Raw genomic sequence first — 12,879 nt, 5'->3', positions numbered from 1 at the left:
AGGCGGCAGCGCGGGCACGGGCGCGGGCGTGGGTGCAGGTGCGCGCGGCGGGCAGCGGCGACGCGGCAGCGCGGGCGCGGGCGCGGCGGGGCGAGGCTGCAGCGCGGGCGCGGTGGGGCGAGGCGCGGCGGGCAGGCGCGGGCACGGCGCGGCGGGCAAGCGCGGGCGCGGCGGGGCGTGCAGCGGCAGCGCGGCGTGCAGCGGCGACGCGGCAGCGCGGGCGAGGGTGTGGGCGTGGCGTGCAGCGGCGGCGATGGTGGGGCAGCGCAGGTGCGGCAAGGCGCGGCGCCAGCTGCGGGCTGGACAGGAGCATGGCGTGGGAGAGCGCCCCGGGGAGCGAGTGCGAGCGGCCACGACGGGCGCGGACGGCAGCGGACAATTTAAGGTTAGTTGCTGGGTGGGACGACTTGAATAGAGGCCGGACACACATGTCCACTATCACACTCATTATTATCTCAAACGGACAAAATTCAGACAAAGCGGACATCTGTTTAAAGTCGTACAATGGAGTTGGCCTTAGACAGACTAACCTACGGCAGTTCAGTTCAGCACCACATCGCCTGAATCATCAGGGGTCGAGACGAGGTGGCGACGACGGCGGGCAGTAACCTCATCGCCTGGGTCATCACGCGTAATTTTACTGTCGTTTAGGTGAGGCAGCACTGTCAGAAGGGAAAAAAAAAACTTGACACAGAAAATTACAATTAAAACCGACCTCGGGATTCAGAATCAGATCGCGTTCTGTAATCAATGCATGATCTCTCACCTAAATAAAGTTAGGCTCTCGTCAAGTGTACATACAGAACAAGACCCAAGTCGTCAAGTCCTGAAGAATAGCTTAGCTAAGCCAAAAGGCTTTCCAATCAGTGGGACAAACATGAACTCAACACCTCCTTTGGCAGCCCCATTTGTCGTTGAAGCCGATTTGATAATGATGCACCATCAGCTAGCTGCTCATTATTCATGGGTGGAAAGGCTTGTAATCAATCAATCAATCAAAGATTAAACCAAGGCTACCAACCCACACGCTCATATTAACCCCATTATCAAAACCCTCGAGCTTCCAATCAGTCTCCCCATAGTAATACAAGAATCTATAAGGTGCCTTGAGATCCAGCCTAGCAGAAAGTCAAAGCCTCACTGCTTATATAATGCTTCCCCAGTTGATCTGAGCATCGTGTGATCGTGTCACAACTCACATGCACCTTGTCTAGAACCTAGGGAATCCAATCCGGTGTGGGCTTGAAGTTGCCGTGAGGGTGAGATTCCGGCGGGTCGGAGAGGGCGAGCAACAGCATGGACTCCAAGCAGCAGCTCGCGCTCCGGCCGATCTCGGCCAAGAGAGGCTCCGGCGGCGACGGCAGGGCGGTGCTGGCGCGGGAGCCGTCGAGCCTCACGAACGCCTCCTTCAGGGTGTACTACAGCCTGCGCGCCGGCGCCGGCGCCGTGCCATTCCTGTGGGAGTCCGCGCCCGGCACGCCAAAAAGGGGCGCGGCCGCCGTCTCCCCAGGAAAAGAGGCACGCAACGCCACGATGGCGACGACGCGGGCGGGCGGCGGCGCTGCCGACGTGGGTGGTGGTGCTACGCTGCTGCTGCCGCCCATCTCGCCGCCACCGTCGTACCAGTCCCAGCTGAAGGGGAAGAAGGGGTGCCGGCAGAAGGCGCAGTCGTGGCCGGGAGGCATCGTGAGAGCGCTGCTCGGGGTGCTCTGTACGAGGAAGAGACGCCGGCGGTCGGCTCCGCATCCCGCCTCCTATTATGGTGGGCTGCCGCTGCATTGCTAGTTTGTTCGCCACCGGACTAGTAGCTAGGAACGAATCAATCAGAGCGGCGAAATGTCTCCCGCCCGTGAACGGGCATTGGTAGATGATGTTGATACTGTAAAGAATGCCTTGTTGACAGCTCTAGTATCACCGGTTATCTATTGAGCATAATGATGATACATCAAGTTAACAGTAAAATAAATAAAAAAACTAGACAAATACTTAAAAATCTGAACTTCTTTTTTCAATGAAGATGTTTGAGTGCATGATGTCCGCGCCAATTTTCAGTGTGATTAGATATCTGAGTTCAGCAGAAAGATAAATTTGGGGTATGAGAAAACGTTTATTGTTTATGCACTGTTTGGACCGATTTTTTTTCCTGAGAGCTACTAAGATCTTCAAACACACTAAAAATTGGCACAGACCACATGCACTCAAACATCTTTCATGCAAAAAAAAGTCAGCTTTTTCTGATTTTTTTATTTTTATTTTACTGTTCATCAAGATCAGATGAGCTCGAGTGCAGAATCTCTACTCCTAACTAGTCTCGCTTTCAGGTTTTTTCGTCCCACCTTTCATGGTTTTTTTGGTACCTCCTCCCACCTTCGCTGATCTTTTTCGTAGATTCTTTTTCGTCCCCTCCCCCAACTTCATCGGTTTATTTTCGCATCACCCTCTCACACAACGAAAGAAATCTGAACAGATCAGAACTTTCCATACTGGTGCAAGTTATTTAGTAATGTAAAATCAATCACAAACAATCTCTAAAGATCAAATCAAAATTAATTAACCTTACCTTAAATCACTCAATCACATTAATTAAAAAACAAATAATTGATTTTTAGAAAAATCGCTCAATCACATTAACCTTACCGGAACTCACGGATGGTAATCAATCTCCAAACAAAGGAAACAATACATCGAGGGAGCAGTAAATAAACTCCCTTTCTTATGACATGTATATGATCTTCCCTTCCCTCTCCGTTGTCGAGCGTTCTTGATTCTCGAGGCCGATGCTTGGGCTACGTCACTGGGTCGCGACGGTGTTAGAGGACGAGGACGGCGAGGCCGGGTGCCGCGGCACCGCGTTGGCCGCGACCGGTGAAGGGGGCGAAGAAGGGCGGCTTCCCTGGCCCTGGGAGTTGGTGCAGTGGAAGCGGCACTTGAAGGACCCGGCGCGCAGACGCACTTGGAAGTGGGCCTGTGGCCCGCGCCGAACGGCGCCGACGCCGACCCGGGCCACCTCCTCCGCGTATTCTTGGAGCTGTGGCTGGCCGATTTACATGAAATTAATTCTCTCAGTTGTGGTGGCAAATATAATACACATAATCCATATTGTTATGCACTAGCATGTGTGTGTGAAATAGATGGATTATGGTCCCGCACACAATAAGATGGATGTGTGTGTGTGTGTTAGAAAGAGAGTGGGAGAAGGGGAGAGAGTGAGGAAGAGGGAGGGAGAGAGTGTGTGTGAGGATTTGATGTTAAAAAAGGTCACCAATGTCACTTGATATGTATGAGAATATTAATATTAAACTCTTAAAGTTAATGTGGCCCCGTTGCAATGCACGGGCGTTCTTTTACACTAGTAGAAAAAGGGCCTGTTGTCCTGGTTCGTAAGGGCCTTTTGTCCCGGTTCCTGAACCGGGACTGAAGGGTTGGTACTAATGCCATGTCCCTTTAGTCCCGGTTCAATCCAGAACCGGGACAGATGGGCCTCCACGTGGCCTGTGCGCGGAGCCCAGGCAGGAGACCCTTTGGTCCCGGTTGGTGGCACCAACCGGGACCAATAGGCATCCACGCGTCAGCATTTCTGTGGCTGGGGTTTTTGTTTTTTTTTGAAAGGGGGGGGGGTTGGGGGTTTTGGGGGGTTAATTTAGGTGTTTCATATATTGTGTTAGCTAGCTATAATTAATAGAGAGAAGTGTCCTCTCTTATGTCCGTGCTTGGTCGACGCTACGTACTATACATACGTATAGAGAGGACTAGACACGCTAGCTAGCTAGTAAGCAAACGAAGGAAACAGAAGATCGTCATGACCATATATGCATACAGAGAGAAGTGATATCGACCACCTCTCCTTCTCCGAGAGATTGGTCGAACAACAAGTTCTCGTATATCTATCCGACACTACCGGCTACATATATACAATAATTATCTCTTACAAGTATAATCATACGGACTCATGGTCCACATAGTATTCTCCGTCTTCAGCGATCACGTGGTCAAGAAAGAATGCCGCCAATTCCTCTTGAATTGCTCGCATGCGAGCTGGTGCTAGGAGTTCATCCCGCTTCCGAAACATCTAATTTGAAGAAGGGGGTCAATACACATATATATATATGAATGAATGAAACTCAACACAAATGATGGTAATAAAATAAAATTGTGAATGTTGTTATTTACGTACTTCATATTGTTCGTCGGTGTAGCCCCGCTCACAGGTCGTGTGGCGGATGGACTCGCAAACGTAGTATCCACAGAAATCATTCCCTTGTTCCTGCCACAACCACTTTACAAGAACTAGAGGTCAATCAAACTGATAAGCAAGAATGACAAATGGTATTGATGAAACTAGCGCTTGAATCAATAGGAGATGCGCGGAACATACTACTATAGTACTTACTTTCGGGTGTCTAAATTGCAGCTTCTTCGGGAGTCCTGGAGCTTTTTTGGAGAATTTTTTCCAAACCCTGCCAGACAAAGAAAACAATTACTTGATATATCAGGAAATGAACAAAGTTGCTGATATGGTGGATAATGATCGATTTAACTTACTTCTCGAGCATTTGAGTCATCTCCGCATAGTCCCGGGGATCTCTTCGTCTTGAGTCTAAGACGGTTACTAGTCCTTGCTCAAGCTTAATCTCTAGGAGAATATAGTGGTAACTGCACATGCATGCATAACTCATCAATTACATTACTATAACCTTGACTATATATAAGGGAAACCGAATACGCACAAGACAGTAACACTCACTTGAAGTTGTAAGAAAAGAGTATTATATCTTTGTTTTCATTTATTACCAATGATCGTAGTAAGTTGGCCTCGGTATCTGCGGCATGAAATTTAACCTGAATTGCATCTATGAGATATGTGTTAATGAACCCAATATCACCGACTTGTCTTTTCTTCAATTCGGCGATCTTCAATCTGCATAATATAGTGAGGATGATTATAAATACATGCAATGAAAGAGCTGAGCTATATAGAGAGACTTAATGACAGAAGTAGTACTACTTACAGACAGTAGCAGGTGACCGTTGTTTTATCGAGGGCCAATTGATTGAAAAACTGAAAGAACTCCTCAAATGGAACAGGCAACAGTTCAATTCCAACGAGGTCATGCTCCTTTTTAACTTTCGCATACAAAGTACTCCTCCCCCCAGAGTCTCTGCAGATTTTCAAGTACCAATCATGCAATCTTCGCATCATCGTTGATAGAGATCTTTCATCTTTGACAAGAGGCTTCCCATACTCGTATCTTTGTATCTGCACCTCCATGAAATCATAATGTACATCGTCGGGCAGGTAATCGCCAAGATTGCTATAACCGGGCACCATCCTCGGATCATTAGCGACGTTGTCGCTAGGCACCTTGAGCGGGGGGCACGATTGCTTCGCTTGTTCGCCGAGCTGGGCAATTTGTTTCCCAGCTCGTCGTTCTTTCAGCCTTTGATCACTGACAGTACTTCCCAACCGCTCCGCTTCGGCAAATTCCTTTCCAATAATGCGCTCATAGTTTCCTTTCGGCGGAGACTTGGGTGGTTTTGTCAGGGCAGCCAGAGTGCGCTTCGCTTTCACCGGATCTACCTTCTCCTCCGGAGGTGGATGTTTCTTTGCTTTCACCCCTTCAAAGAAGTTCCTCACTTCTTCTCGCGCGATCTCGGCATTCTCCTCCGGGGTCCACTCGTATGGTAACTTCTCTGGAGTCTTCAGAGAAGGACCGAATCTGTATGTCCTCCCGCTCAGTCCAAAGATCATTTTTCTGCATATCATTAACATAAGACACCTCAGGGTCTTCTGTAGCCGGCTTTAACCATTGCTGGATGTTGATCGGGATCTTGTCCCTAACCAAAACCCCGCACTGAGCAACAAATGCGCTCTTTGTCCGGAGGGGTTCAATCGGTTGGCCGTCGGGCATGATTTCTATGATCTCAAACTTTTCATCCGAGCCCAACTTTTTCTTCGGGCCTCGTCTCTTTACCGAAGTTGTGCTCGATCCGGAGGGCTAGAAAAAAGAACAAAGACTTAATTAATATGTGTACATACCAAAACAATGAATGCATCAATTAGCTAGTCAGCAGAAGCTTAACTAATATATATACCTGGCCGGACTCGGTTCGGTCACCGGAGACATCATCACGGTCTCCTTCTTGCACCGGCATTGGGTCACCGGAGCCGTCCTCACGGTCTCCTTCTTGCACCGGTATTAGGTCACCGGAGCCATCATAATCATAGCCAGCTACTTCCAGACCATCGGTGTCGTTGAGAAACAACGAGCAGACGGCATCACTTCCTCGTGCGATTATGTCCCCCAACAACTCTTCTTGTACTTCGTCTCGGGCGGTGTCCATAGTTTCTACAAATATTGACAACATGGCAATTATTATTCAAACATGACAGATGGATATATTAGTGGCAAACGTAGAACTAATATTAATTAGTGGCCTCGACGCTGCTTCTCTAGGGTTTGGGGTGGCCTCAACGCTGCTTCTCTAGGGTTTGGGGTGGCCTCGACTATTCTTTCTTCTCCTCTTTTTTTCTTCTTCTTCCTCTTTTTTTATCGGGAATGAGGGTCGTCGAGGGTCACCAGGTGTAGAGGAAACCCTAAATAGCAAGTATCGTGGGTGTGAGATACATGTGGCCATCGGTGTCGGACACTACATCCACGTCCCACAAGTGACGTGGGCGTCGAAGCCCGCGTCACTTGTGGGACGTGGATGTACTGTCCGACACCGACGGCCACATGTATCTCACATCGACGATACTTGCTTTTTAGGGTTTCCTCTACCGCTCGGCGACCCTCGACGACCCTCGTTCCCGATAAAAAAGAGGAAGAAGAAGAAAAAAAGAGGAGAAGAAAGAATAGAGGAGAAGAACTCCTCTATTCTTTCTTCTCCTCTTTTTTTCTTCTTCCTCTTCTTTTTTTATCCTCTTCTTCCTCTCATGTTTGACGACCCTCGACCCCTCGGCGACCCTAGACCCCCTCTCGACCCCCTCATGTCGAAGTTATCGGGTAGGGGGTATATCGACAACAACATACCCGATACATACATACATACATATCACATGCATCCATACATATATGAACAAAATTAATATCTACTAATTAACAACCTAAATAAAAGAACTAATACATATAGGAAGAGAAGAAAAAAGAAGAGAAGAAAGAATAGAGGAGAAGACTTCCTTTTCTTCCTCTCCTCTTCTTCTCCCTCTTCTTCCCCTTCTTCCTCGCCTCTCTCATGAATGTCCGACGTTCTCGACCCTTGACCCCCTAAACTAGTTCTCAACCCTCGACCCCCTAAACTAGTTCTCGACCCCCCCTCATGTCAAAGTTATCAGGGAGGGGGTATATCGACCCCCCCCCTCATGTCGAAGTTATCGGGGAGGGTTATATCGACCCCCCCTCCTATCGAAGTTAACGGGGAGGGGGTATATCGACAATGACATGCATACATGGAAAAAAATGCTATCCATCTATACATACATAGCCACATACATATATACATGGAAATAATACTATGAAAAAAAATATGAACAAAAAAATGCTATGAACAAAAAAAATACACATAAACAAAAAAATACATATATGAACAAAAAATGCTCTGAACAAAAAAATACACATATATGAACATCTATACATACATATAGCCACATACATATATACATTATATATACGAACAAAAAAATGAAAAAAAATGATAAACCGGGGTGGCGGCGGCTCACAGCAGCGAGGTTGACCGGCGAGGGCGACGGCGGGGGCGGCGAGGGCGTCGGCAAGGGCGGCGGCGAGGGCGTCGGCGAGGGCGGCGGATGGCTCGGGGAGGAGGGCGGCACGGGCTCGGGGAGGAGGGCTCGGGGACGACGGCAAGATCGGGGGCGGCACGGGCTCGGTGCGGCGCGGGCTTGGGGACGACAGCGAGCTCGAGGGGCGGCGTGAGCTCCGGGAGGAGGGCTCGGGGACGACGGCGAGCTCCGGGGCGGCGCGGGCTCGAGGGCGGCAAGGACTCGGGGGCGGCACGGGCTCGAGGAGCGGGCGGCGGCGACGACGAGGAGCGGGCGGTGACGGCGACGGCGACCTCGGGGCGGCGACGGCGAGCACGGGCAGCCTGGCGGCGTCGTCGAGGCGGGATCGAAGAACTGAACCAAAATTTTCACAAGGGTGGCTTATATAGACGGAGCATTGGTCACGGTTCGTGGCACAAACCGTGACCAATGCCCCCCTTTAGTCCCGGTTGGTGCCACCAACCGGGACCAAAGGCCTCTTTTCAGCAGCCCAAAGGGCGGGAAGCGGACAAACCGTGACCAATGCACCCTTTAGTCCCGGTTGGTGCCACCAACCGGGACCAAAGGCCTTGTGCGGCTGCGGCGTCGAAAGTTTAGTCCCACCTCGCTAGTTGAGAGGGGTGCGCAGTGGTTTATAAGCCCCACTGCCGCACCCCTCTCGAGCTTCTCTCCATTGCAGGCTTACGGGCCTAATTGTCACTGCTATGCCTGTGGGCCTACTGGGCCTCTGCGGGCCTGAATCCTGGCCCTTGGATGGGTTTCTAGTCGTATTCAGGCCGTGGGGGCCTAGTAGGTGGCATTTTTTTGTTTTTTGTTACTTTATTTATTTTATTTTCTTTTGTTTTTTGCTTTATTTTTTAATTCTTTATGCTTTTAGTTTTAGAAAAATTATAAACTTTTTGTTAATGCCATTAGTTTTCAAATTTGAAAACACTTTTTTTGTTTTTTTGTTGCTTTATTTATTTTATTTTGTTTCTACTTACAACAAAATACTTATTGTTGCTATTTTTTTCTAGTTTTTTTGTTTTGTTTTCTGCATTATTCATTTTCTTTTGTTTTTTGCTTTATTTTTTATTCTTTTTTCTTTTAGTTTTAGAAAAATTATAAACTTTCTGTTAGTGCCATTAGTTTTCAAATTTGGAAACACTTTTTTAGTTTTTTTAGTTTTCTTTGTTGCTTTATTTATTTTATTTTGTGATTAACTTTACTATAAAAATAGTTTTTTTCCTCTTTTTTTGATTTGTTTTTTGCATTATTTATTTTCTTTTGTTTTTTGCTTTGATTTTTAATTCTGTTTGCTTCTAGGTTAGCAAAATTATAAACTTTCTGTTAGTGCCATTAGTTTTAGAAAAATTATAAACTTTCTGTTAGTGCCATTAGTTTTCAAATTTGAATAGTTAAAATTTGAATTCTTTGAAATTTGTGTGAATCACAAGTTTGTGATTAACTTACTAAAAAATGAGAATAGATGCGCTTATAGAGAAAATTCAACCTAAATTCATAGTAAATTTCTATGAATTTCAGAGAAATTCACTATGAATTTAGGTCAAACTTTTCTCTATTAGGGCATCTATTTTCACTTTGAGAGGAGCTCAACAAGGCAGAGAGGGATGGGCTTATAAACCGGTGTGAGCCCCCTTCGGTTGGCGAGGTGGGACTAAACTCTGCCCGCAACGAGGACCAACCCTTTAGTCCCGGTTTGTGGCACAAACCGGGACTAATGGTCATGGGCCAGGGGCGAGGAGCAAAATTATAAACTTTCTGTTAGTGCCATTAGTTTTAGAAAAATTATAAACTTTCTGTTAGTGACATTAGTTTTCAAATTTGAATAGTTAAAATTTGAATTCTTTGAAAATTGTTTGAATCACAAGTTTGTGATTAACTTTACTTTTTCCAGTTTTTTTTGTTTTTTGCATTATTTATTTTCTTTTGTTTTTTGCATTTTTTAATTCTTTTTGCTTTTAAGTCAGAAAAATTATAAACTTTCTGTTAGTGCCATCAGTTTTAGAAAAGATTATAAACTTTCTGTTAGTGCCATTAGTTTTCAAATTTGAATAGTTAAAATTTGAATAATGGTATTACGAGGGCCGAACCATAAGACATTAAAGCATTTCAAATAAACTCTGAAAAAGTTGAAAGTTGGCATGGTATCATAATTTCACCCACATAGCATGTGCATGTACAAAACGGACAATGGTAGCATGTTCGTGTGTTACAAAGTTGGCATGGTAACATCATAATAGTTGCGGGAGAAAGTCTTCACTTTTTCTTCGCTTGTGTCATTTGCTTATTGTGCCGTAACCATGAATAATCTTCATTGTTTATGAGGATGCTTGGGTCAGCCTTGACATTGAAGGGAGGAATTTCATGAAACTTTTCATAATCTTCAGACATGTCTGTCTTGCCGTCCACTCCCAGGATGTCCCTTTTTCCCGAAAGAACTATGTGGCGCTTTGGCTCATCGTATGATGTATTCGCTTCCTTATCTTTTCTTTTTCTTGGTTTGGTAAACATGTCCTTCACATAGACAACCTGTGCCACATCATTGACTAGGACGAACGGTTCGTTAGTGTACCCAAGATTTTTTAGATCCACTGTTGTCATTCCGTACTATGGGTCTACCTGTACCCCGCCGCCTGACAGATTGACCCATTTGCACTTAAACAAAGGGACCTTAAAATCAGGTCCGTAGTCAAGTTCCCATATGTCCACTATGTAACCATAATATGTGTCCTTTCCGCTCTCGGTTGCTGCATCAAAGCGGACACCGCTGTTTTGGTTGGTGCTCTTTTGATCTTGGGCGATCGTGTAAAATGTATTCCCATTTATCTCGTACCCTTTGTAAGTCAATACAGTCAAAGATGGTCCCCTGGACAACAAGTACAACTCATCACAAACAGTGTTGTCACCTCTAAGACGTGTTTCCAACCAACTGCTGAAAGTCCTTATGTGTTCACATGTAATCCAGTCGTCGCACTGCTCCGGGTGTTTGGAGCGCAGACTGTTCTTGTGTTCATCGACATACGGGGTCACCAAGGTAGAGTTCTGTAGAACTGTGTAGTGTGCTTGAGACCAAGAATATCCGTCCCTGCATATTATTGAGTCTCTTCCAAGAGTGCCTTTTCCAGTCAGTCTCCCCTCATAGCGCGAATTAGGGAGACCTATCTTCTTAAGGCCAGGAATGAAGTCAACACAAAACCCGATAACATCCTCTGTTTGATGGCCCATGGAGATGCTTCCTTCTGGCCTAGCGCGGTTACGGACATATTTCTTTAGGACTCCCATGAACCTCTCAAAGGGGAACATTTTGTGTACAAATATGGGCCCAAGGATGACAATCTCGTCGACTAGATGAACTAGGACGTGTGTCATGATATTGAAGAAGGATGGTGGGAACACTAGCTCGAAACTGACAAGACATTGCGCCACATCACTCCTTAGCCTTGGTACGATTTCTGGATCGATCACCTTCTGAGAGATTGCATTGAGGAATGCACATAGCTTCACAATGGCTAATCGAACGTTTTCCGGTAGAAGCCCCCTCAATGCAACCGGAAGCAGTTGCGTCATAATCACGTGGCAATCATGAGACTTTAGGTTCTGAAACTTTCTCTCTGGCATATTTATTATTCCCTTTATATTCGACGAGAAGCCAGTCGTGACCTTCATACTGAGCAGGCATTCAAAGAAGATTTCCTTCTCTTCTTTGGTAAGAGCGTAGCTGGCAGGACCTTTATACTGCTTCGGAGGCATGCCGTCTTTTTTGTGCAAACGTTGCAGGTCCTCCCGTGCCTCAGGTGTATCTTTTGTCTTCCCATACACGCCCAAGAAGCCTAGCAGGTTCACGCAAAGGTTCTTCGTCACGTGCATCACGTCAATTGAAGAGCGGACCTCTAGGTCTTTCCAGTAGGGTAGGTCCCAAAATATAGATTTCTTCTTCCACATGGGTGCGTGTCCCTCGGCGTCATTCGGAACAGCTAGTCCACCGAGACCCTTTCCAAAGATTACGTGTAAATCATTGACCATAGCAAGTACGTGATCACCGGTACGCATGGCGGGCTTCTTCCGGTGATCTGCCTCGCCTTTGAAATGCTTGCCTTTCTTTCGACATTGATGGTTGGTCGGAAGAAATCGACAATGGCCCAGGTACACATTCTTCCTGCATTTGTCCAGGTATATACTTTCAGTGTCATCTAAACAGTGCGTGCATGCGTGGTATCCTTTGTTTGTCTGTCCTGAAAGGTTACTGAGAGCGGGCCAATCGTTGATGGTCATGAACAGCAACGCCTTAAGGTTAAATTCCTCCTGCCTGTGCTCATCCCACATACGTACACCATTTCCATTCCACAGCTATAAAAGTTCTTCAACTAATGGCCTTAGGTACACATCAATGTCGTTGCCGGGTTGCTTAGGGCCTTGGATGAGAACTGGCATCATAATGAACTTCCGCTTCATGCACATCCAAGGAGGAAGGTTATACATACATAGAGTCACGGGCCAGGTGCTGTGATTGCTGCTCTGCTCCCCAAAGGATTAATGCCATTTGCGCTTAAAGCAAACCATACATTCCTTGGGTCCTTTGCAAACTCATCCCAGTACTTTCTCTCGATTTTTCTCCACCACGACCCATCAGCGGGTGCTCTCAACTTCCCATCTTTCTTTCGGTTCTCACTGTGCCATCGCATCAACTTGGCATGCTCTTCGTTTCTGAACAGACGTTTCAACTGTGGTATTATAGGAGCATACCACATCACCTTCGCAGGAACCCTCTTCCTGGGGGCTCGCCGTCAACATCACCAGGGTCATCTCATCTGATCTTATACCGCAATGCACCGCATACCGGGCATGCGTTCAGATCCTTGTATGCACTTCGGTAGAGGATGCAGTCATTAGGGCATGCATGTATCTTCTCCACCTTCAATCCTAGAGGGCATACGACCTTCTTTGCTGCGTATGTACTGTCGGGCAATTCGTTATCCTTTGGAAGCTTCTCATTCAATATTTTCAGTAGCTTCTCAAATCCTTTGTCAGCCACAGCATTCTCTGCCTTCCACTGCAGCAATTCCAGTACGGTACCGAGCTTTGTGTTGCCATCTTCGCAA

At 46.7% G+C, this 12,879-nt stretch overlaps 1 protein-coding gene across 1 annotated transcript; it reads left to right on the top strand.

Moving 5' to 3' along the window:
* Window positions 1-335: 335 nt before the first annotated feature.
* On the top strand, window positions 336-1,987 carry LOC147973451 (uncharacterized). Its single transcript, XM_087525006.1, has one exon. It carries the CDS (start codon window positions 1,297-1,299, stop codon window positions 1,783-1,785), a length of 489 nt encoding a protein of 162 aa, XP_087381132.1. The 5' UTR covers window positions 336-1,296; the 3' UTR covers window positions 1,786-1,987.
* Window positions 1,988-12,879: the final 10,892 nt, after the last annotated feature.

This window comes from Triticum urartu, chromosome 5A (genome assembly GCF_056163025.1).
Source record: "Triticum urartu cultivar PI428250 chromosome 5A, HENAU_Tu73, whole genome shotgun sequence".
Lineage (NCBI taxonomy): Eukaryota > Viridiplantae > Streptophyta > Magnoliopsida > Poales > Poaceae > Triticum > Triticum urartu.
Note: the sequence above shows the minus strand (reverse complement) of the source record. Positions and strands in the feature narration are given on the sequence as shown.